Source organism: Trichosurus vulpecula, chromosome 7, assembly GCF_011100635.1.
Source record: "Trichosurus vulpecula isolate mTriVul1 chromosome 7, mTriVul1.pri, whole genome shotgun sequence".
NCBI classification, from domain to species: Eukaryota; Metazoa; Chordata; class Mammalia; order Diprotodontia; family Phalangeridae; genus Trichosurus; species Trichosurus vulpecula.
In genome coordinates, this window is record NC_050579.1 from 50,751,761 (window position 1) to 50,778,515 (window position 26,755).

At 40.9% G+C, this 26,755-nt stretch overlaps 1 protein-coding gene across 1 annotated transcript in view; it reads left to right on the forward strand.

The window, feature by feature from the left end:
* Positions 1 to 26,755, forward strand: part of SPAG17 (sperm associated antigen 17) — a 263,389-nt gene that overhangs the window by 70,406 nt on the left and 166,228 nt on the right. Inside the window, exon 4 of the mRNA XM_036767111.1 lies at positions 15,581 to 15,712. Within this exon, the coding sequence (XP_036623006.1) occupies positions 15,581 to 15,712 (132 nt within the window). The remainder of the gene's footprint in view (positions 1 to 15,580; positions 15,713 to 26,755) is intronic.

Here is a 26,755-nt window from a genome sequence, read left to right on the forward strand (position 1 = left end):
GTGACCCAGCTTGCAGAGATCATAAATTTAAAGGAGGAGAGGCCCTTAAAATTGATTCCAACCTCTCCATTTTACAGGTGAGAAAATGAGGCCAAGAGAGGCTCATTGACTTGCCCAAAGTCACATGGTTAACACAAAGGCAAGATTCCAAAAACCAGGTCTCCATTGGCTTTGGAGTCAGAAGGACTGGGTTCAGATTCTGGCTGTGTCACTGTTCAGCTATGAAACCTTGCCCATTGCATTACACCTCCTTGGGCCTCAGTTTCCTCAAGTGTAAAACGGGCAAGTTCAACTAAATAATCTCCAAGGTCCCTTCTTTGATACATATTGCTGGGTAACTGGATGATTTTATTTTCTTTACTAAATGTTGGCAAGAATTTCAAAGATTAAAAATGGCTGCCAAGGGAAGGAACCAAGACCCTGGGGCTCACATAATTCCCCACACCTCCCTGACTTGTTTTAGAGTAAAAATATTGGACATTAGGGGAAATTATGAGTTAATATGCTTGTTAAATTTTCATCCTGATTCAGGTTGTCCTTAAGGAAATATGTTGACCAGTAAGAGATTGGATATGGAAAATGGAATGCCTTTCACAGATGTGTCAAATGTGGCCCACAACACTCCTAGGTGCCACTCAAACTAGATTTAATTATAACTGGGAAATATTTAACAGAATAAATTAAAATACAATAAAACATAAATAATATTACATTTTAAAACTAAGTCAGTGTATGGCTTATCCTTATGTACAAATTAGAGGCCCCCATTTCTATTTGAGTTTGACTTCATTAGCCTTTCAAACGTTCTTATTTACAATCTGTTAAAATTGGGATCTTTCAGTAGTTTCTAGTCTCACCTGACTCAAATACAAAATTTTCCATCTATTGCAAACTACCAAATCAATCTTGATCCCAAGGGCCTTAAGAAGATTAAATTAGATATGGAGTCACTAGGGGATTAGAATGTTTCTAGGATCAGCATGAACAAACATTTATTCCTGCATGGTCTCAGAGGAATGGGAATATTACAATTTTTTATACTTGCATAGGAATGTGTGTAATTCAAAGCATTCTTCCATGCAGAAAGAATAGAAAGCATCTATTAAATGCTTACTATTTGGTGAGGTGTAAGGACAGGTAAGGATTGAACTGTGACGTGGTATGGTTTTAGGGAGGTTAAGTTGTACTATGGTATGATTTCAGGGAGTATTCGTTACAAGAGACAGTCTTGGTTCAGTGGGTGGAGAACTGACTCCACAGCCAGGAAGACCTGAGCTCAAATTTTGTCACTCACACATAATAGCTGTGCGGCTGTGGGAATTCATTTAAACTCCCTGAGCTCTAGGCAACTTTTGAAAATTATAAATTCCATGGAGTTCCCACAGCCAGTGGAATCATACGGTCCACTCCCTATCCTTATTCTCTTTATTTTGCTGTTGTTGTTGTCAGTCATTTCGGACACTTCATGACTCCATTTGGGGTCTTCTTGGCAAACAATACTGCAGGGGTTTACCATTTCCTTCTAGATGTGGAAACTGAAGCAAACAGGGTTAAGTGACTTGCCCAAGGTTGCACAGCTAGTAAAAGTCTCAGGCCGGATTTGAACTCAGGATGATGAGTCTTCCTGACTCTAGGCCTGGCACTCTATCACTGCTCACCCTTATTTTCTTACAATGTACCAAGCACTCATGATAAAAATCCAAAAGTAAGGCAGACCCTGCCCTCAAGGAGCTTCAATTCTAAAGAGGAAGACAGAACATTTAGAGGAGTAGGACCCAGGAAAGGAATTATGGTCTAGGAAGGCTCCCAGACCAGTAGGGCAGTCAATTGTCACATAGTAGATGTAATGTGATTAACGTTATTTTTAGGATGAGAAGTAGAAAGTGGAGGAAGGGGGTGAAGAAGGGAGGGTATGGGAGCAGAGACAGGGTTGAAAATAACAAGGTAAAGAGGAGACTGCTCCACTCCAGGAAGTGCAGAGCCCACTCCCACCCATGGTCTTTGGAAGTTGAGTTTGGAGGGTGGATAGCAGCCAGACAGAAAACGACAGAGATGAGAACTTCCACAAACGCACTAATGTGTTTGACCTCCTTTCACCTCTCTGGTCTGTTTGTGGGCGGAGCAATGTCCTCAACTCAAGTTTCCATCTGACCTTAAAAAAACCAAAACAAAAAAAAATGAAACTGTGTGGCAGACAAAGCAAGTATTCATGACATCAAAAGATCATGATTGTCACCTAGAACATTCCCAGTGAGAGATCATACAACCAGTGCTGAAACACCTCCAGTGGAAAGGAGCAGACAATCCTGGGAGGCAGCTCATTCATTCCCATTTTGGACAGCTCCCATTGTTAGGAAGTTTTTCCTTATGTCAAACTGAAATATCTTCCAGTAACTTCTCCCCACGGGGCTTAACTCTGCCCCTCCTTTCTTTTCTGCCCGAAAATAGACCAGATCCCTCCTCCATGGGACAATGCTTCAGATATTTTTTTTTAATTGTCACCGTGTCTTCTCTAAATCTCTTCTTCTCTGTGCCCCACATCCCCGATGCCTTCACCTGGTACCAAATCCCACCCAGTGCTTAGCACAGTGGTGACCTATAAGGAGCTCTTAATAAATGCTTGTTGACTGACTACCTGACAGATAACCTCTGACAATTACTACCTGGGTGATCTTGGATTTGTTTTGTAATGTCTCTGAACCTCGGATTGTTCTCATCTATAAAAGTAAAGAGCCTCTAGGGTCTCTTCCAGCTTTAGATCAATGATCTGATGAACTGTTAGTTATATAACAAGGTTTGACGTCCCCCACCACCCCCACTCCATTCCAGACACTCTCCTCTGTATGTGGCACCCCAGCTTATCCCAATATTTCTTAAAATGTTACAACTCAGAACTAGACACACAATGGTCCAGGTATTGTTTGATCAAGGCAGGGTTCAGAAAGACTATCACTTCCTTCACCTAACTACCTTAAGCCCAGGCTTATAGAATCAGGGGTTTAGAGCTGGAAGGGGCCTCAGTAGAGGACAGATAGCATTTAATGTGCAAAGCGCACTATGTATGATATCTCCTTTGGTCCTCACAACAGCCCTGAGAGGTAGATGCTATTATTATAATACCCATTTTACAGATGAGAAAGCTGAGACACTGAGAGTTTAAGTGATTTCCCCACAAATGTCTGAGATGATTACTTGGTCTTCCTGTTTCCAGCCAGCATTCTTTCCACTATGCCCCCTTATGACTCATTCTATAGGGGAGAAAATTGAGAGGAGACATGACTTTCCAAGGTTCCACAGGTAGGAGGAACCTGCAAAGCCGAGACATGGGCGCAGATCTTCTTGAGCCCAAGTTTGGCAGTCTTTCTTACATCCCACGTTGTGCTGAAGGGAGGGGCTTTATCACCCTGCTGATAGCACAGAATGACAGAGGCATCACTGGATGATAGTCTGTATGAAAATGATCAGGGCATTTCATTGGACAACGGGTTTGATAGGCATCATTACTGTGGCATGGTGGCAGGGGAATGCTGATATGTATTGAACAACTGGCTCTCTGTTCTTTTTTAAAGTGTGTATAGAACACATAAGTTTAATCAGCATTATTAATATTGTCTCCATCACTTGGTTAAATCTATACAACCAACAAAATAATAAGTCCAGCCCTCCTTTGTAGTTCTCTACTGAAAATTTAACAATTGGCTCTCAGGACAGGTTCAAGCTTCAGTATGTCCCTATATGGCAGCCAAGGGAGATAAGTGAATCTTAGGTGCCATTAACAAAAGCAAAGTTCAAAGGTAGAAATGATGGCAAGAAAGAGCCATATCTTGGCGAAAAGATGTTGGGGGGAAGGGAGGAGAAGTGGCTATCCTGAACCTGGGACTGGTGAGCTTCCTCAAGATGGCTGAGGGTACATCTCTGAAGCAAGCTAGGAATGAAGAAGGAAGTCTGACCAGATCTAGAATCCAGGCATTCTGGTCTCCTCAGTACTAAGAGTCATGGTCCTTGGCTCCCAAGTATGAAAAGGGAGAGGGCAGTTGTAGGCTATTGGGTATGGGTCCCATACTAGAAAGACCTAGGCTCCTGATACCCCCGAAAGAGATTATTGTGTTGCTCTCCCTGGGAAGCCAGAGTGTACCCAGAAAGAGCCAATGGATTCCCCTTACCATTTAGTCAAGTTCACCATGAGCCATGAGACCAGGAGACAGTACTTTGGAAAAGCCAGTTGGCACATAGTAGGTGGTTAATGATAACTGCTTATGGATTAGAAGGCCAAACTTCAGCAATCTGGTTATTAAGCCAACAAGGAGGCACAGTGGATAGAGTGCCGAGCCCAGAGTCAGGAAGGTCTGAGTTCAAATCTGGCCTCAGATGCTTACTAACTATAAGACCTTGAACAAGTCACTTAACTTCTACCTCAGTTTCTTCAACTGTAAAGTGGAGATATGATAGCACTTCTCTCCTGGAGTTATTGTGAGGATCAAATGAGATAATATTTATAAAGGAGTTAGCACAGTGCATGACACATAGTAGATGCTATATAGATAATAATGATGTTGCTATGAAAGCACTGGATTGAGTCAGGACATTGGGTTTAGTCCTTATTCTGACACTAACTGTGGACCTCTGTTTAGTAAGAGGACTGGACAAAGTGGCTTTTCAGATACAAATTGTGAAGAATAGTTGACTTTAGCACCTTCTTATCATAAAAATCAGATAAGAAGCTACCAGGTGGCCCATTTTTTTTCTGTTCCCCAGGGCATCCTCCTGAGTAGCTGCCTCCTAGTTTCCTAGAATCTGTCTCTTCCAACAAGGTATTTTTTCCTGCTTTCAATATGATGGCTAGAGAAAAGTGTAGACCAGCTGATGGCATCTTTCATACTAGTCGCTCAAGCTGCGAAATTCCTAGTTTTGAATCTGGCATAATATCTCGAATGAGAAAAAAGAGATGACCTCTGTTCCCTGCTCTGGTCATGACATACATAAAGTGCTGTGTTTATGTCCGGATGGCACATTTCACAATGGACATTGACAAGATGTAGAATACATAGAGAAGAGTGTTCTGGGTGGTGAGGAAGCTCAAACTCATGCCATGCAAGGATTAGTTGAATGAACCAGGATGGTCAACCTGAAAAAAGACAAGAATAGAAGTAAAATATTGGGTAGAAATGCTAACTGTCTTCAATTTCTTGAGCAGATGTCATGTGGAAGAGGTATTAACTTTATTTTGCTTGGTTCTGGCTGTTCAGACCTAAAGATAAGAGGTGATAATTACAAAGAAGCAGATATTGACTCAATGTAAGAAAAACTAGTATCCAGAAAACATTGAGGCAGAGAGATTCAAAGATTTGACCAGCATCACATAGCCATTGAGTGAATGAATTTGTAATAGCACCGAGGTTTTCCATTGCCTATTGCACCTAGACCACCCCACCTCTCAGTCCACAATCATGAAATCACTCTGAGCCCATGACAATAGGAATCCAGAAATTAAGGGAGGACCTGTATAGAACCGATGCCTTCACCTGGTACCAAATCCCACCCAGTGCTTAGCACAGTGGTGACCTATAAGGAGCTCTTAATAAATGCTTGTTGACTGACTACCTGACAGGTAACCTCTGACAATTACTACCTGGGTGATCTTGGATTTGTTTTGTAATGTCTCTGAACCTCGGATTGTTCTCATCTATAAAAGTAAAGAGCCTCTAGGGTCTCTTCCAGCTTTAGATCAATGATCTGATGAACTGTTAGTTATATAACAAGGTTTGACGTCCTCCACCACCCCCACTCCATTCCAGACACTCTCCAAATCTTCCTAGAACTGGAGGCAACTTAAGTGTTGAATCTGAAATTTCCAAGACTGTGACTAAAAGATAAGAACTCTACCTATCCTGCCCACCCCCCACCACCAGTGTCCATTATACATAATTAGATAGGCTCCTTAAGAACAGGATCTGTTTTGTCTTTCTCTGTATCCCTAGCAGTGCCTGGTACATGGTAGGTGCTTAATAAATGCTTGTTGACTTACAGTTTGATTCCAAGATAGACAGGTGTAGACCCAAAGTCAGATCCAGCACTGAATTTGCTCATAAAGGAGCTGGGATTAGACATGGCAGTAAATTAAGTGAGTATTCAGTTCACTACATACAACTGAGAAGGTTGCCAAGGAACGCTGGCAACTGACCTAATGAAAATCCAGTTACAGCCATGAAACATCCTCTCCTGCTTTTTCTGCTCCCTTTTAATTTTATTTCCATGAGAATCTGTGTCCATGGACAAACTTGAATATTTGTGTTTCTTAGGCTAGTAAAGTAGGAAAGACATATAGATGGGAAGGATGCTTGGAAGAGGGTAGTTATGGCACAAATGGGTGGGCCTTATCCCTAGACTGGAAAAGGTTCTAATACATACATATATATATATATATATATATATATATATATATGTACATATACATATATATGCATATATATACATATATATATATATATATATATATTGGAGTGAGTTACTGATCAATAAAGGTATCATAAGCCATTGAGCCAGATCAGTGAAGAAGGAAAAAAGTTTCATTTCCCAACACGCTGAGAAGCCCAGCTGTCCCCATGGACTTGATGCCCCACATATCCAAAGTAAAATCTTCACATAAAACACAACCACATCTCCCTTCCCTTAGTTGTGTTGTGTTAACTTTAATCAGTCAATGCAACTGTTTTCCCTCCTCCCCTCAGAATCCAACAACTTCCAGTAGCTGGGGACCTCCCGCCCACCATTGGTTGGACCTGCTTTCTGTACAAGTATTTAGAGACCCGGCCTTTTCATAGTTTAATCTCTGTTCCCACCCAAATGGCTGGATTTGCTTCTACATGACCATTTGGTCATTATTTGTGTTTTAGTCACCTGTTCTATGTGAACGTCTTTCCCTTTCCCAATGCCCCAGGGGCTGGCTTTCATTTCTTTCCATTTTCATTTTTATAGTGCTTTATCTAGGTGAGCATGCACAATTCAATCCATCCGGTCCTATCCTGAATTCTGTTTCTTGGGTCATGTTTAGTCCTCTTGCCACAGATGACTGTGTGACCTTGAGCAAGTCACTGATTTATCTGGCCCTTGGGTTCCTTCTGGTTCTAAAGTTATGTCACTCAATGAGAAGTTATATAGAGTAGGAATTAGGCCTGGGATTTCACTGGTATAGGGACCTCTGGGGTAAGGAAACTCCCTCTACCAATACAGCTCAGCACCTTCTCTGAAACTTATGATCTTAGAGAGTTGCAAAGAACACTGAGAAGTTAAGTGACTCATCCAGGGTCACACAGCATGTGTCTTGAGCCCAGGTCATCCTGGTTTCAAGGCTAACTATCCTCTGTGTCATGTTGCCATCCTGCTTAAATAGCTTATTTATTTTTAGTTAATATCCAGTAAAGGATGGAGCACGAATTTTCAATTCCCATTCCTTCATAAGCTTCTAATGGGTCACTATTGTTTTGTTCCATAGAGAAGCTGTTCAAGCAGATCTCCTCCCCCTTCTCCCCTCTTTGCCTCCTTGTTCATTTGTTCCTCAAGAACCCTGAACAGAGGCTAAAGGCATCTAAAGATTTTTGTTTTCATCCTGAGAACCAATAGAGAATAGAATTCATCAAATATTTAGAGTGGGATCATCGAAGTGAAATGATAAGCTTTCCTCTCTTTTTTGCCTCTCCCAAAGAGCCACGTGTAATGCCTCCCTTTTTTGGCTCAGTCTGGTTTAGGAGGAAGGAAAGGAGAGAGGAGAGGAGAGGAGAGGAGAGGAGAGGAGAGGAGAGGAGAGGAGAGGAGAGGAGAGGAGAGGAGAGGAGAGGAGAGGAGAGGAGAGGAGAGGAGAGGAGAGGAGAGGAGAGGAGAGGAGAGGGGAGAAGAGGAGAGGGGAGGGGAGGGGAGGGGAGGGGAGGGGAGGGGAGGAAGAAGGGAGAGGCAAGGAAAGAAGGAAAAAAGGAAAGACGGAAGGAGGGAGGAAGGAGAAAGGAAAGGAGGAAGGGAGGGAGGGAAGAAGGGAGGAAAGTAGGAAGGGAAGGAGGAAGGATGGAAGGAAGAAAAGTGAGAGCATGATTCGTAAATACCATATTATCGAAAGAGCTCATTTTTACCAGGGAACTCATCTTCCCTAATTTAAAAGAGAAACTCTAAAGATAAATGAGGCTCCTCAGAGTCCTCCATCATAGGAGTGGTTTGTGGGTGCCTGAGTTCAGCAACTACTGCCTTCCTTAGCTAGAGTATGGAAGGGGAACACTTCCAGCAGCAAGTTGGGCACTGGTCCCTGGAGCAGAGTATGATCCTTCTACAGTGGGACTTGACCCAGCTGTGTTTCCCAGAGTGCTCCCCACCCCCAACTATGTTGCACTCAGTTCTGTAGCTGCAAGCTAGGCTCTCTCAGAAGCTGGTTGGAGGTATTCAAACCCAAACTGGATTGAGCACTAGTTAGGCAAGTTGTAGACTTGTAGATGGGATCTCTGATCATTGGTGGGTTGGGCTAGCTACCCTCTGAGGTCGTTCCCAGCTCAGCCCTTGTGATTCTGTAGGAGGCTATTTTAGGTTGATCTCCCCTCTTTCCCTCTGCCTGCCCATCAGACCCTTTCATAACAGGTTTTTACCATGTTTTGAAACTATGCCATGCTTTGATTTTAAGCCTGGCACTCCCTGTAGATGGCAGGTTGCAGAAAGTCCAGAAAATACCTTTCTGGCCCATGAGTAGCTTTGGGTCAGGATATTTTCTTGTGCTTGATGAAATCTCAGTACAGAGAGGTAGCATTCATTGCAGAATCATTGAGACAGACCTGGAAGGTCACTGAAGAGCCATGCAATCCATCACCAAGATGCCAGGGAGGCTTCACTTCAACCACTCCAGATATGTGGGTAAACATCTCCTTTGTACAGGGTGTTCCTAAAGTCTGGACACATAGGCAAAACTGCATATTTTCAAGAAATGAAATGAATGAAATTTTCAGCCACATTTTATTTAATTGGAATATTAACAAATAACATCTTCTATATGATTTCCATCATTTGTGATGCGAATATTGATGCGCTTTGCAAGATTCACGTGAACTCGATGCAATAACTCCACATTGCCATCAATTGTCCTCTGTGTCCAGACTTTAGGGACACCCTGTACAGGTCCACCAAGCAAGGAGGGCTCGCATCATCGGCCATTCCAATGTTTAACACTCCTTAATACTTTCATAATTTTTGTGATGTTCAAACCACCCTCACTGTGCTATCACATTGGGTGGAATAAAATTTGCATTTATTTGGCGTCTAGAACATATCAGGCACTGCAATAAGCGCCTTACAAATGGGATCTCATTTGATCCTCACAATAACCCTGGGAGGTAGGTCCTCTTATTATACCCATTTCACGTGTGGGGAAACTGAGATAGACCAGTTAAGTGACTTGAGCAGACTCCCATCCCTACTAAGTATCTAAGGCTGACTTTCAACTCGGGTCTTCTTACTCCAGAGCCAGCGCTCTGTGCAATATGGCGCCACCTAGCGGCCCCATTGTTTCGCCGCTCCATTTAGAGGCTTGACTGATGCACAGCTAGCTAGCTTGCTATGTGTTTTTAAAGGCAAACAGATTGAGCTTTGATGCAGATTTTCCCAGGGCAGCAGGATTGTCAGCAAGAAATTGAACTTTCCTGGAAAATGACTACAAATACCTTTTCAGACCAATCCTGAGGCTTTCCCCCAGGGCCATCCCCAAGTGGGTGGTTTTCATTTTACAAGGCGTCATGCAAGCTCCCTGTTCCCTGGAGACACCCTTGCATCTGAGACCTGTTTCTTCATGAAACTGTGGTGGTTTCAAGGGGTTCTGACCAGGTGTGCTCAGTGTTTCACAGTTCAGGATAAATATTTTCTAAATTGTGTTATGGAGGCTTTTTTTTAAGGCATTGAACTCTTTGAATCAAGTCTGTTTGTTTTCCAAACATTGATTGATTTGGATTCCAGAGACCTGGGTACAAAGCCTTACTCTGCCACTTACTAACTATTGAGAATGGGGGCAAGTCACCTCTCAGTTTCCCTATACATTATCTGTAAAATGAAGACTCAGATGTCTCCGGTATCTGCTTCATGGGGGGCCATTGTGAGGAAACACTGTAAACTTTAAAGCATTATATAAATACAAATTATTAACATCATGGGGAAATAGATTTAGAGGCAGGAAAAAAACCTTAAAGGTCATCCAATACTATTTTAGAACATATCCAAGTGATTCTGAGTCTTGATTTCTTCCTTCAATATTTTCTTTTTTAAAGAAGAGCTGAATTTTTAGGGAGGCCCTCCCACGATTTTTCCCTGCTGCTAACTCATCATATGAACCCATAATCAGGTCCATAAGATCTCTAGTTACATTTTGGCATGGTTGAATGCATAAAGCTCTCTATAGTTAGAGGCAACACATATCCTTACCCTTTCCCACCCACCTCCCCACCATATAGATTTTTCCCCCTTCCTTCTTCTTATGCTTTATTTGGCTATTTCACTTGGTGGAATGAAAAAACCATAAGGAACCAGACAAAAAAAAAGTCAGGAAAGCCTTGACCGAATGGTCGTACGAACCTCAGACAAGACACACAGTTCAGTGAGATGCAGTGTGCCTGGTCATTGTGTCTGAATCTGACGCGGATGAAATTGACACCATATGCGCCCACGTGTAATTGCTCTGAGGGGCTAGAAGTGGGGTGGGAGGGTGGGACTGGGAAGTGGAAAGCAGCATGTCAGAACATCTTACTAACACCTAATTCATCCCAAGCTTGTAAATATATCTAATGCTTACTTAAAAACAAAAGTAGAAAAACTGCTACAAGCAAGATTGCTCTTTGACAGTGAGTAAATGTGGGTAAGAAGATAACACGAACAGAAAGAAATTTGTAACAACTTTTTATGGTATTTTAACATTTATTCTATTATTATTTTTTGCAGTAAATAAAGTGGTTATGGGGCTCCAAGGAAAAGGGCCCAGATGTTAGTGACTTGTATGAATTGCAGTGGAAACAAGTTGTAAAAAATACAGCCATAAACCAGGCTGTCAATGCCACACATCTGGACAATGCAGCTGTATGTTCCTAGTACTGTCGTCACCCAAAGAAAACTCAATAGCCTTATTTCATCCCAATTAGGCTACATACCAACAGGATCAGCATTAAATGGTGCGGGTGGGGCAAGGAAGGCTCCTAAGTATGGCGCCTCCAGGAAGCAGCTTTTATCTCGCAGTTGAATTTAGTCACCAAGATATGGAAGAGAGGTTAACCCAGCTACTCCCATAATTATAAAAAAAAGCCATGTTCTATACCATGAATTAACAGATTACAGTTGGAATTTTGGCCTCTTGCATTATATTTTTAAAGAATGGAAACAACAGCCTTTCTTGCTGCATTAAGCTGATTTCTTAAAAATTGGAGGAGTGAATGCTATCCCTCTTCCTTCTGCACCATTCTGGTGGTCTGTGGCCATCCTCAGAGGCAGAAGCATCTGGAACGATTGGAAAATAATTCATGTGCCAAAGAACCCAATTAATTTAAAGTTGTTCTGTGTGGTTTTTTAATTTGTACATTGCAGTGGGTTGTCTCAAAGGTTTTTGTTCATACATTCTTTGGGTCTATGATTAACAAGGATAGTTCATATAGTACTTGCGGTTACAAAGTACTTTATGTGGATTATTTCATTTAAGTTTTATAATTTAATTCCAGTGTTTGTGGGATCATAGATTTAGAGCAAGAAGGAAGCTTAGAGGGACAAGAATTTAAGTGACTTGCCAAGGGTCACAGAGCTAATAGATGTCCAAGGAGAGATCTGAACCTAAGTCTTCCTAATTCCAAGTCCATTGCCCTATTCATGGTACTACTTTGTCTAAACTTTTTCTTGGAAGATTTTTTTTTGTGGGGAGGGATGTTTTGGTATCCAGCCTTTGATTTCATTGGCATAGTAAACTCCCCTGGGGGGAACCTCTACCTATGTAAGTCACGTAATCCTGTCGGCCTCAGTTTCCTCATTTGTAAAATGAGCTGGAGAAGAAAATGGCAAACCATTCCAGGATCTTTGTCAAGAAAACTGCCCAAAAAGAGGTCACAAAGAGTCAGACATGACTGAATCAACTGAATAACAACATATATACACATGTGTGTATTATGTATGTGTATTGTATGGTTGGTTGGTTGTTGTCCTTCATCCTTGAAAAGGGTCAAGATAGCATCTATTTCAGGGTCAAAGTACAGTGCATCCAACTGCAGCTGATCATAACAATACAAAATCAGAAGGCTCTACCATAGGTCAGGTGCAAATAGTCCATATGAACATTTGGACTGGAAATGTTTCTAAATTTGCATGTATCATTTTTCTCTTGAGCTACTGTAACTTTCCTTTACTTAGAGCATAATGCATTCTTTTTCTATTTATTTAATATTTTTAGTTTTCAGCATTGATTTCCATAAGATTTTGAATTACAAATTTTCTCCCCATTTCTATCCTCCCCCCACTCCAAGATGGCATATATTCTGATTGCCCCATTCCCCAGTCAGCCCTCCCTTCTGTCACCCCACTTCCCCCATCCCCTTTTCCATTACTTTCTTGTAGGGCAAGGTAGATTTCTATGCCCCATTGCCTGTATATCTTACTTCCCAGTTGCATGCAAAAACAACTTTTTTTGAACATCTGCTTTTAAAACTTTAGGTTCCAAATTCTCTCCCCTCTTCCCTTCCTACCCACCCTCCCTAAGAAGGCAAGCAATTCAACATAGGTCATATTTGTATCATTATGCAAAACCCTTCCACAATATTCATGTTGTGACAGACTAACTATATTTTGTTCCCCCCTACCCAGTCCCCCTTTATTCAATTTTCTCCCTTGACCCTGTCCCTTTTCAAAAGTGTTTGCTTTTGATTACTTCCTCTCCCTATCTGCCCTCCCATCTATCATCCTCCCTTTTTTATTCCCTTCCTTCTTCTTTCCTGTGGGGTAAGATACCCAATTGAATGTGTATGTTATTCCCTCCTCAAGTCAAATCCAGAGAGAGCAAGATTCACTTATTTCTCCTCACCTGCCCCCTCTTCCCTTCCAATGAACTGCTTTTTCTTGCCGCTTTTATGTGAGATGATTTACCCCATTCTATATCTCCCTTTCTCCCTCTCTCAATATATTCCTCTCTCATCCCTTAATTTTATATATATATATATATGTATATATATATATATTCCCTTCAGCCACCCTAACACTGAGGTCTCATGAATTACACACATCATCTTTCCATGTAGGAATGTAATCAAAACAGTTCAACTTTAGGAAGTCCCTTGTGATTTCTCTTTCTTGTTTACCTTTTCATGCTTCTCTCAATTCTTGTGTTTGAAAGTCAAATTTTCTATTCAACTCTGGTCTTTTCACTGAGAAAGCTTGAAAGTCCTCTATTTCATTGAAAATCCATATTTTGTCTTGGAGCATTATACTAGTTTTGCTGGGTAGGTGATTCTTGGTTTTAATCCTCCATTGACCTCCAGAGTATCATATTCCAAGCCCTTTGGTCCCTTAATGTGGAAGCTGCTAGATCTTGTATTATCCTGATTGTGTTTCCACAATACTCAAATTGTTTCTTTCTGGCTGCTTGCAGTATTTTCTCCTTGATCTGGGAGCTCTGGAATTTGGCAACAATATTCCTAGGAGTTTTCTTTTTGGGATCTTTTTCAGGAGGTGATCAGTGGATTCTTTCAATTTTTATTTTACCCTCTGGCTCTAGAATATCAGGGCAGTTTTCCTTGATAATTTCTTGAAAGATGATATCTAGACTCTTTTTTTGATCATGGCTTTCAGGTAGTCTAATACTTTTAAAATTATCTCTCCTGGATCTATTTTGCAGGTCAGTGGTTTTTCCAATGAGATATTTCACATTTTCTTCCATTTTTTCCATTTCTTTGGTTCTGTTTTATAATATCTTGATTTCTCATAAAGTCACTAGCTTCCACTTGCTCCAATTTAATTTTGAAGGTAGTATTTTCTTCAGTGGTCTTTTGGGCTTCCTTTCCCATTTGGCTTTCAAGGCATTCTTCTCCTCATTGGCTTTTTGGAGCTCTTTTGCCATTTGAGTTAGTCTATTTTTTAAGGTGTTGTTTTCTTCAGTATATTTTTCAGTATTTTTTGGGTCTCCTTTAGCAAGTCGTTGACTTGTTTTTCATGGTTTTCTTGCATCACTCTCATTTCTCTTCCCAATTTTTCTGCTACTTCTCTTATTTGCTTTTCCAAATCCTTTTTGAGCTCTTGCATGGCCTGAGACCAATTCATGTTTTTCTTGGAGGCTTTTGATGTAGGCTCTTTGACTTTGTTGACTTCTTCTGGCTGTGTGTTTTGGTGGTCTTTGTCACCAAAAAAAGATTCCAAAGTTTGAGTCTGAATCTGGGACTGTTTTCACTGCCTGTTCATGTTCCCAGGCAACTACTTGACCCTTGAGCCTGCTCGTAGAGTAGAGAGTACTTTGACCCAAGCTTGAGGGGCTGCACTGCTGTTTTCAGAGCTACTTCTACACAGCAAGTTCTGCCACACCAGCACTCCTCCCCCAAGAACCACCAATCAGGATTGCGGCCCAGATCCAGGCAGGGAAAAGCAGGCTTTGCATTCTCACTCTAATCTGGGGCTTAATTCTTCCCACCGGGTAGGCCTGGGGTCGGAAGCAACTGCAGCTATAGCTCTGGAAGCAGCCTCAGAGCTGCACCACCTCTGCTGCCCCCAGGGTGGTGGCCAACCGTGAAATCCTTTCATTCTGTCCCAGCAGCTTTTCCCACTAACCTTCTCTGTTGTCTTTGGCGTTTGTGGGTTGAGAAGTCTGGTGACTGCCACAGCTCAATGATTCAGGGCCCTACAGCCTGTTCTGCCTGGCTCCCAGTCTGGTTGGTCCTGGCACAGCCCATGCTGGGCTCTGCTCTTCTCTGCTCCAAGCTCCGTGGGATAGACCCTTCCCAGTGACCATCCAGGCTGTCCTGGGCTGGAGCCCTGCTTCCCTCTGCTATTTCATGAGCTCTGCATCTATAGAATTTGTTCAGAGCCATTTTTTACAGGTGTTTAAAGGGACCTGGGGGAGAGCTTAAGCAAGTCCCTGCTTTCCAGCCGCCATCTTGGCTCTGCCCCACCATAACACCTTCTTTGATGCAGTCTTCCACTGCAAAATGGGGGGTGAGGATGGAATACTAGCAGCTATTTTCCAGAGTTGTTGTGAGGGTCAAAAGAGATACTGTTTGTGACGTATATAGCATAGTGCCTGACACATAGTAGGCACCAAGTAAATACTTGTTTCCTTTCTCCCATACCTATTTGTTTGTGCTATGGTACATCATGGCCCTATAGAATGTTCCAGAATTCTTCAGGCCCCCCCAAGGTGGCACCATTGCAGGGAACTTTGGATATTATAAAATATTGAGTAATTATGAGTTATTATCCTCAAATATTAAAAAATTCAAATATCATGAAATTGAAATGCTTGTTTTCTCTTGGAACCTTGGGAAGAATGTGGCACCATTGTTCATTCAGCGGATGACCCCTTTTTGTCCTAATCATTGCTCTGTCCCCACAGGTAGTAAGTGCAGCCAGAGCCATTACAATTGCCGGAGAGAAACTTACCCAGCCACTGATTGGGAAACTCATTAAATACGAACTGCTGAACCTCAAACAAAAGGATGAACAACGAAGGGCTGCAGAGAAGAAGGTAAGATGGTGGGTCTCTGATGGAAAGAGACAAGAAATGAAACCTAGACATGTCTCTTCAGAGCAGAGGTTTGTAAAGTCTGCTGCCATCCACGGATTCTCTTATTTTTCCAGTTGGGATATTTTTATAGAATTGATTTCCTTTGTAATCTTTTTTTATTTTTTTTTATTTTATGCATTTGAGAAGGGGACCTCATGGTTCACCAGACAGCCAAAGAGGTTCATGAAATGATGTTTCAGACCCTCTTCATTCAAGGCAATTCATCTCTTCACAATCCCACAGCTCAGTGGTGCCTTAGCTCAGGGGGTTGCCTCCTCCCACCAAGGTTCCTTTAAGAAAATGAGGTTCCAGATAGAGGATTTGATTTCTCAAAAATATATACATGGAAAAGGGACAGGAGTGGGAGGTCCTGTGTTCACATCCTCCCTCCATCAACACCTGTGTGACCTGGGGCAAGCCGCATGACTCCTCTGGGATTCAATTATCTCATCGTAAAATGTACTCAGTGGCTTCGAAAGCAAATGTGGGATGATCCTATCTGTTAAAAATAATAATAAGATAAAAATAAAAAAATAATAATTAAAAATTAAAATAATATTGTATCTTAGTGTTCATTCTCCATACACTATGCATTTCGGCCAAACTGATCAGCTTGCTGTTCCTTGGAAACAACATTACATCTTCCATCTCAGTTCCTTTGCATAGGCTGTCCCTGATTCTAGACTGCCCTCCCTCCTCATCTTGGCCTTTTAGAACCCCTGACTTCCTTCAGAAACTGGCTTAAGCACCACCTCTTACACATGACCTTTCCTGATCCCCCTCAGGTGTTCGTGTCTCTCTCCTCAAATTCCCCTATACTTTCTTATACATTGTTTGTCTATACTTACATATGTATGTTTTGTTTTACCCTCCACCCAAAGAATGTAAGCTCCTTGAGGACAGTGTTTCATTTTTTTTCTTTTTATGTATCCCATGCCTAGCACAGTGTACCTTGCACAGCAGTCACTTAATAAATGCTTGTTTATTGGAGGGTTGCTAGTTCTCACTATGTGAAGAGAGCATCACTAGCCAACCATTGATGTCAGGTATATACCAAGGGTTGTTTTTCTAGCAACATATTTAAACGGTCATACAAAAAGGAGGTGGGAAATATGGACAGAAAAAAATGAAAGCAACCTCAAAAAGGGGAGGGGAGGAGGCAGAGAAGAATCAGCCTGAATCAGGCCTTAAATATCTTAGATGAAAATAATGGTTCACATTTAAATAGTGATTTCCATCCAACAGTCCTGACATAGGCCATATATTAGGAAACAAAAAAAATTAGGAGACTGATCCCAACCTTCTACCCTTCTTTGAAACCTATTAGTTGGTGGCAGTCAGAACTCACACTCAGAGCGCATGACTCAAAATCCTGTGTCCCTTCCCCAGTGATCTGCTGCCCCTCTGCGTGGCATTTATCTGCTAGAATATCACATTTTCAATTCTAGACCAAGCTAAAGCTATTTTAGCAGCAATCCATTTTCTTTTTCTGCTCACGTATTACCTGTCTGGATATTTCATTTGCTTGTGGGGATTTCATTTAATTTGTCTGTGGAAGTGGAGCTACGCTTGGCACAAAGATTTATACCTGATCCAACAAGACTCTTAAAAATTTTTAGCAATGTGATGCCAAAATCAAATCCATTCACTCATTATCACTCCTCAGAATAGCCGGACTATTTAGGGGTCTCATTGAAAATCCATTCGAATGGCCCAGTGCCATGAACAGCATGTTCTTCTATAGATAATGCAGCACAGAGAGATTTCTATGTGCTTTCTCTCATCTTTTAGAAACAGGAAAATAAAGATATTCTCAGGTGGAAGAAATGAAGCTAACCTGTGTAAAGACCATAATGTCTTAAGTGGTCTTTGCATCCCTCTACCCCACCCTGCAGTGTCCAGCATCTTGTATATTAAACTTGACCCCAGGGATGAGAATTAGCATTACTAGGTAGCAATTGTAGAGATTCGAATTTAGCCTGGATATCTGGAATATCTCAATTCTTAGTACTCTCTAAAAGTCAGATAATCTGCCTTTGCAGGTGGTGGGTTTTCTCTCCTTCAAGCAACTTCAACCACTTGTCAGGTCTTCTCTGGAGAGGAATCTTATTCAGATAAAAGTTGGACCAAATGTAACCAGAATGGCCTTTGTTTTCTTTGAGTGACTCAATTTATCTCAGTGAACTTTACTAGGTGCTAAGCCCCAGGCCCAAACCCCATTAGGTGTTAACATAATCCATGTGGATGTGAACCTCCCAGGGTCCTAAGGGGAGGGGCCAACTCAAGAACCAATTGCCAGAGCCTGAGCTCTGGTGATTCAGATGATGTTTGATGATATCTGAAGCCCTATAAGAAGGGAGGACAGAGCCATTTGTGCAGGGCTCTGGAGATGGTGTTGATGAGGAGACTCCGGGCAGCTGTAGCTAAGGAGCCCTCCAGCTTGTAAACCCAGATGCTGAGACTTTGTTGAACTCTGGTAACTATGTGTTGGGATTTGAATCAGACAAAGTCTGTCTGTTGATGTTTGTAATTTGTTTTAAAGTTCAAGGTGCTGACTTTTTCCCCTGAACTAACTGAATGATATTGGTATGCTGAATTAAAAGTAAGCTTGTCAACCCCTTCACCTTGCTTTCCTTAATTAAGCAAATCAAAAGAACCTGTGCTGTTGGCAGCTCTCTGGGTGCTGGCTGTGGGTGAATCTTATACCCCCACAGAAGCTGCTAGCCAGATCGTTGAAACAAATGGCGTAGTCGGTAGGATTCTGCCTTTAACATGGAAAGCATGGCGTGTTGGGGTACTGGGTTGGTTGAATGTTTCCCAGTTTTTGGATTGCTCTTTGTACTTGGAGTGGCTATGGTTCTGTGCAGCCTCAGGAGCAACAAAGTCCTGAAGGAAAACAGGCCGTGGAAGTGCTGGGCATGGTTTCTCAGGGGCTGGGAGCAGGAGATAATCCCTTCTTCCCAGGGCTTAAGCTGATAAGCCTGGCCCTGGGGGACTGTGATGAAAGGGTGAAAGTCTTGAGATTATATTGTATATGGAGTTTTGAAACAGGAGTGGAGAATGGCCTTGGAGACTTGGAGAATGGCCTTCCTACAGATTTGGCAGGAGGGGCTGGTGAGAAAAAAGAAGCAGACTGCAGCTGCCAAAATACTGACCCAGATAGAGCAGAAGACTGACTGCATGAGAACTTTAGAAAGGTGAGAGCAGTGAGCTGCTTTCCAACTGACTTTGGTGAGGTGAGCACAAAGATGGGGAACCACCTACATCAGGATTCCAGAAGAAGCCAGGTGAGGCCAGCTGGAGTTGGAACCCAGGAGCCTGAAGTCCAGCCCTGGGGCAAGATGGAAACTTTGCAGCAAGGCACTGAGTCTGCCTTTTTGGTCCCTTCAGCTTGGGCTGCTTGGGATCCAGGAGGGAGGCATGGATTTGTTTTTGTTGGGGTGGGGGAAGTGCCTTGGACCCCCAGGGACCCCACCCTGTTGGCTTTTATCACCCAGTGGACCCTCAGGACTTGGAACCGGGGACTGGAACTTAATGTGGAGAACAGACCCTAAAAGAACTTTGTTTGGACTCTTTCTTTGAAATTGAGACTTTGGGTGCCACGTGGAAGCCTGCAACAGCAGTTTGGGGAGGAGATATCCCCAAGAGAACTCTATTTGCTTGTCTGTTTGCTTTAGGACTTTACTAACTAAAGCATGCCCGTGCCTCGGGGTACTGGGAAAAAGCCTGCGATGGCAGTGTGCTGCTGAAGAAGCACTTTATTTGGACACTTTATGAGCTTAAGAGATTAATTTGCTTTGACCTAGGGGTGGACATTTGAATAGTTAACAATTATTTTGGGAATGATTGATTGAAGAAATTATCTTGCTGGGACCTAGGGGTGGGTCACATTTGAATTGTAAACCAATATTTGGGAATGTCACTGAATGATGTATTTTGCTTTATTATGAATGATATGTTTTAGTTTCCTTTGTAATTGGATCACAATGTATGTTCTAGGATACATGGCTGATTAGATTATGTATCCTAGAACAAGGGGTGGAGTGTAACCAGAATGGCCTTTGTTTTCTTTGAGTGACTCAACTTATCTCAGTGAGCTTTACTAGGTGCTAAGCCCCAGGCCCAAACCCCATTAGGTGTTAATGTAATCCATGTGGATGTGAACCTCCCAGGGTCCTATGGGGAGGGGCCAACTCAAGAACCAATCGCCAGAGCCTGAGCTCTGGTGATTCAGATGATGTTTGATGATGTCTGAAGCCCTATAAGAAGGGAGGACAGAGCCATTTGTGCGGGGCTCTGGAGATGGTGTTGATGAGGAGACTCTGGGCAGCTGTAGCTAAGGAGCCCTCCAGCTTGTAAACCCGGATGCTGAGACTTTGTTGAACTCTGGTTACTATGCATTGAAATTTGAATCAGACAAGGTCTGTCTGTTGATGTTTGTAATTTGTTTGTATTTGCTCTAAAGTCCAGGGTGCTGGCTTTTTCCCCTGAACTAAGTGAATGATGTATTTGTATGTTGGATTAAAATAAGATTGTTAACCCCTTAAAATGCTTTCCTTAGTAAAGCAGATCAAAAGAACCTGTGTTGGCAGCTTTCTGTGTACTGGTTGTTGGCAGGTCCTTACACCCCCCACAGAAGCTGCTAGTCAGATTGTTCAAACACCAAATGGTCTCTGAAGTTCTGCAATTCTGATTCTGACTTGCTGATAACCGTGAGTAAATAATTTCTTAACCTATTTCCTCATCTATATAATGTAGATAAATAATAAAATTTCTACTACTCACTTCAAAGCATTGTTGTGATAAAAATACATTGTAATTTCTTTAAATCAGTAGAAATCTTGCCAAGAAAAAAAAGAGAAAGAAAACAATATTAATTCCGAACTTTTTTAGAGTATTTTATACTTTTCAAAGCTTTTTGGCCTATGTCAATTATCTAGTTTAAGGACAGCGTGTCATTTCCAGGAAAGTTCTCTAGCCATTGGTGTAGATTTTGACCATGTAGAATCTTTCCACCAGAATTCCTAGAGTCAGTGCTTTTGAAATACCTGAGAGAGTTTAGAACCTTTAAATATAAAAATTAGCACACCAGTCATCAGTATTGAAATACCCTTTAGCAACTACCTTAAAATTCACTATTATACAGAAGCAAAAAATTTAATTGGAACCATTAAGCTCCATGAAAGGAGACTATATCTTCTGCTTGCTTTGGAATCTACATGGAATAGTGGAAAAAGTACTAGATTTGTAGCTAAACAGCCTCAATTCAAACCTCAGCTCTTTACCTTTCTACCTGTGTGAACTTAGACATGCTACTTCCTCTCTAAGGCTCAGTATCCTCATCTGTAAGATCAAGGACCTAGACTAGATGATCCCAAAGGTCAGCTCCAAGTCTATGATCCTGTACTACTGAATATCTAATGATAACTCTTCCTATGGGGCACTTAATAAATGCCAATGGACTTGTTTTATTGCTTAAGTATAATGCTGGCATAAACAGAAGCCATCAAGCATAGTTATAAATAAATATAAATTAGATAATTATATATGTATATATACACACACATATATAATATATACACACACACACACACACACACACACATATATATATATATATATATATATATATATATACATATAATATATATGTACACACACACACATAACATCTTGGCTTCATCATCTCCTAGATATGTAACCTTCGGCAAGTCCTTTTGCCTACCTGAGCCTCAGTTTCTCAATCTTTAAAATACGATTACTAAAATCACACTACCTACTTTACAGAGTTGTTGTGAGCACCAAAGGAGATACTGTAAAACTTTGTAACATTATATAAATGAGAGCACTTGATACAGTTATTAGAATAAAACTCTATGAGCGCAAAGAAGTCCAGCCTTGAGTTTTAGGTACACAAATGAGTTTTTGATAGGGATAGAACTTTGTGAGAAGATAATTACACCATCAAACATGATATCTTTATTAGACAAATGCTGTAAAGCATTGGCCCCAAACCTTAAGTCACAACCATATGAGTCAGTGCAAAGCAAACTGATGAAATCTGATTGTAATTAGTCATTACCCAGTAAATGAACTTCCTAACTTTTAAATGATGGAAGCTACATGAGGAACTGTGGTGCAAGGGGAGAAAGTTAGGTTGAAGATCTGGGTTCAAATCCAACATTGCATTTGGCCTTTTCTGTCTGTTGTTTCAACTGAGTTCAGTTTTACTGCAGTGTGAATTTTGTAATAGAAAGACAGCACATCCATGAATAGGTATCAACATCACATAGATGTGAGTTTTGCAGGCAATTTGTCAGTTAACCTTCACCTTGCCAAGATAACCAATCATTATTCATGCTTTCTAAGTGAGCTATTTGTGTTCTTTCTACTTTCATCCCTATGTTTAATTTAACCATAGTGTAAAGGTAATGTGTTTTTCCTACAATGTCAGTTCCTTTTTACTTCAGCTCATATATTAATTTTTGGATGTCAGAAAACACAACCCTTAAGTGTGTTCTAAAATATTTAACTTCATCTAAGAATTTAACTTGGAAAAGGAATTAAACCAGCAAAAGAAAGTGGAAACATCCACAAGCGATTGATTGTTTTTCATAATAATACCACACTGAACATAGTTAGGAAGATAGTTGCATGTGTATGTGTATGTATATATGTGTATATTTGTAAGGGACTATATAAGCAAGTGTATATACACACATACATATATGTAGAGATATATATACATGTATGTACGGACACACATAGACACACACGATAAATGCTTGTTGGGTTGGAATAGACTTACACTTTTTTTCTCCAGTGAATTCAGAACACTCACATATTAATTAATGGTCTTTAGGAAAAGAGATAAATTAATACTAACTGCTTTGCATTCTAGTTAGTAAATTTCACCAAAGAACCCAAGATGAAACAGTGGTGCAGTGGGAAAGATGCTCAATTTGGATTCAGAAGACTTTGGTTTACATCTAACTTCTATTCCTGCCTGTATGACCTTATGCATTTCACTCTATGAGACTCGGTTTCTTCATCTGTAAAATGAGAAAGTAGAAAGAGCTAGCTGATTTTTGAGGTCCTTTTCAGCTCTGACTCTATGAGCCCAGGATCCATCTCCCCCCTTCACTGGTTTTAGAAACCATGTCTCTTTAGAAAGGCCGAAGAGTTCCTTCTCTGGCCTGCTCAAGTACCATATGTTTGACTGAATTAGAGACAAAGAAAGACAACAGAAAAGAGGGGTGACAAGGTGGAAGGGGGTGCTGATAGCCATTTCCTCAGCCACTCAGAGTGCTGCAATTTGATAATAATACATCACGACTATAGCCATGAATTACCCAGAGTCTCCACAAAAGGAAGTTAGAAGAGAAATGAGAGCCACTTTCCCAGACATTCTCCAACTTGGTTCAGTGGAAACCCCTGAAGACTGGAAACCAGCCAACATAATGCCATTTTTTTAAAAAAATCTTTTTCTTTCATTTGTTTGAAAAGAAAAGCCATAGGGACATACCAGGAAATTACAGACTGGTTAGTTTTGATTCAGTTGTGGTTAAAAATTTTAGAAACTGTTTTTAAGAAATCAGCCAAAGGAAGGGCAAGGGACTTTATAGTTTAAGGGGACCAGCATGATTTCAGGAAAAGAATAACTTGCTCACTAACTGGTTGGAATTTTTCAGAAATGGGGTAGAGTCCCCTTTTTTGCATGGATTACTGAGGCCAGGATATTACTGTCATGATTCCCAGTCCTGAGTAAGCTATAAAAATAGGACTAAGGAGAAAAATAATAAACCATTACCAGAGATGCCTATTTTGTTCATCTGTAACACAGATATAATAGTATTTTAATAAAAATTAAATGAAATTCTGGATAATTAATTAGAGCTTATGATAAATTTTTGGAAAGATTCAATTGAATGCATGAATTTGAAAAATAAAAATAGTTGTATCTTCATACCACAGAATAGTTACAGCTGCTGTATCATGAAGTGTAGGAGTTCAGAGTAGAAAAAGCATTGGCCCTAAAGTTGGAAGTGGGTTCAAGACCCAGTTCTGCCTCTGATTAGCTTTGAAACCACAGGCAAAATCACTTAACCATTCAACTTTCTCATTTATGAATGGATGTAGGTAGAGGTGGGCAGGGAGGGGGAGAGATAACACTGGAGCTGCCAACTCACAGAGTTGTGAGGAAAGAGCTCTAATATTACACTATAGAAAGGTGAGTGGTGGTTATTAATAATGATGTTGCTGTTGTTGATATAGGTCCACTATTAGGATGGGGAAAGAAAGATCAAGGCTTAGGTCTGGCACTATAGTTGGGAGCCAACTTACTGAAGGCCAGAATGACAGTACCAAGCATTCAGGAGGGTAGAAATTTGGAGAAGTATCGTAATTAACAAAACTCCAAAGCTCCTAGATCTATGAGGTCAAAAAAGAGGGAGGATTAGGACAAAATAAAAAATGCAGAGTTCCTTTTTCAAAGATTTATTAGCTTCCAAGAGTCTTCTGGTTAAGAAGCTTCATGGACCTAGTGCTAATACACATGCCCACATACAGTGGCCTACACAGAGGTTCATTCATAACATGATATTAATCCATTCATGCATATACACAGACTGTACTTACCAGATGTGGAGTACTGGGGGTTGGGAGAAGCAACCCTAATGACCTCATGGAGGAGTGGCATACTTGAAAAGGGCTCAGCAGCTTCAAATTACATGTCATGGCATCCTTTCCTTTATTTACTGATTTTTTTTAACGCAGTAAGTGTTGTTTATGGCTCACAAGTGGGTATCGCTCTTTTCTTCTTGGTGCCTCTCCCCCTCTTTTTGAGTGTGCATTTTGGAAGAGGGCAGTGGCTTCCTGCTTTGATATCTGGCATAATAGGAAGCATGCTTTCCTCTTCCTGGTGGGCTTTGTATCATCTACTTTATCTCCATTTCTTTCCCACTGTGAGTCTGCAGCCCCCTCCCCCTGTTCATCTCCTGGTTAGTAGATAAAAGGTGATTCTCACACAGACCAACCACCATTTGTACAATTCTTGCCTAAAGCCGACTTTGACTTGATTCTTGAAATCACTATTTACTTATTCCATGATCAAATAAATTTAATAGTTAGATAAGCCAGCTAAAGCAATAGAATTTCAGTTAAAGTTTTGCGTTTACTCCTATGTTGGTTGTGAGGAACAGTGTATTATAATGGATAAAGAGCTGACCTCATAGCCACAAAGCCGTGCGTTCAAGGCCTATATCTGACCAATACAGACTGGGTGATCCTGGACAAGTCACTTAACTTTGTGATGTTTTAGGTAGCTCTAAAAGACTGAATTGTACAGAAGATGTCAACTTTTATGGAAATGTTTACACAGCTTCCCTCAAAAATTCCTAATGTACAGGGCCAACCACATTACTTACCTACTAAAAAGCCTTCAATGGCACCTTAGATAAAATACAGAGTCCTTAGCCTGGCCTTTAAGGCTCTCCACAGACCAATTCCAATTACTTTTTCCAACCTTATTGCCCATTTTCCTTTTCACACACTCTATGCTCCCTGAAAGCTGGAGTATTAGCCAGCCACTTCTCAGACTTTATTTGCTGTCTTGTCTCTACCGGTTCCCAGTCAATAAATCCATCTGTTTATCTCCCTGACTTAGAGTACACATTTTCCTTGTCTCTTGTTGGTTGTTAGTTTCAACATAATTTTACTAAATATGAATTTATTTTAAGTTACTGCCTATGAAATGACTGACCACAGGGAAATAATTTAAAAATAAATGTTTTAGTCAATCTGGTATTTTTCCCCCCTGGGAGTCCTGCAATCTGAGTTTTATGTCTCTCCCAAATGCTAATTGTGTTACTTTGAATAAACTCCAGATCAACCTGCCTGTGCCTCAGTTTCTATGCTTGGGATAAAAAGTTACCTCCAAAGCATTTCAAAGAGAGGCTGCTCATTCCAGTTCTTTAATCTGCAGCTTTTATAAATTTTCAGAGGGAAACCCACCTTGGTCTGTACATGGGAAGAGCTGTGTGATCAGAGAAACCAAAAAAGGCAAGAAAGTGTCAGTATTTTTGTTTGTAACTTAAGTTGTAGTGTCCTTTAATTAAAGACACAAAGAAAGAAAATATGAGAGGCAGTGTGGAGAAGTGGAAAGTATTGCCCTTGGAGCCAGGAAGATCTGGGGACTTGCCCAGAGTCATATAGATCATAAATGGAAGACTCAGGAATACAACTCAAGTCTTAACTCCAAATCCAGCACCCTTTATACCTGGTATATCATGCTATTTCAGTCATCTGTAAAATGGAGGGATTCGACTAAATCCTCTCTAAATCCCTCCCTCCCCTCCCTTCTCCCTCCCCAGCTAAGGTCGTTCTATGGCTCTATGACTTTATATTGGTGATCCTCAACTTATTTTTGCACATAACACAGTATTATTCTTTCTTGTGCACAATTAAGGCACACAGAAACTTTCATCTGACTACACTGCCGAAGAGTTGAAAGATTCAAGTAGATTTATGGATTGTGTAAAGTTCAGTCCAGTTCTCAAACCATCTAGCACACCAAGAACCACTTGTCTATACACATAGAAGTCATATGGAAGTACTGTATCATAAAAATTATGTATCATTTAACACATGTAAACTGAATTGCCTGATCCTCCAAAATACTGAGCAGCGTGTGACAAATTACAAAACCTTTTTATTCAGAAGCTCTTCAACCTGTGCTATACCAATAGTGTTCAGATGATTTCAGGCTTGCAGGGTGGGCATATTTCAGTTGAGATACTTTTGTTGACTACCAACTAAAATTTTATGTCAATGTTTGTCTCTTTCCACTTCAGACAAATATCATGAGATCTTGATGCAGTTCATCAAATAATTCTCACTTTAGATTAAGCAAGTGATATTTTCATTTCATTTTGCAGAATTTCTAATTCTATTTTCAAAATGTCTGCTATGTAACAGAGAAAAACATATAATAATGAGCATAACTTC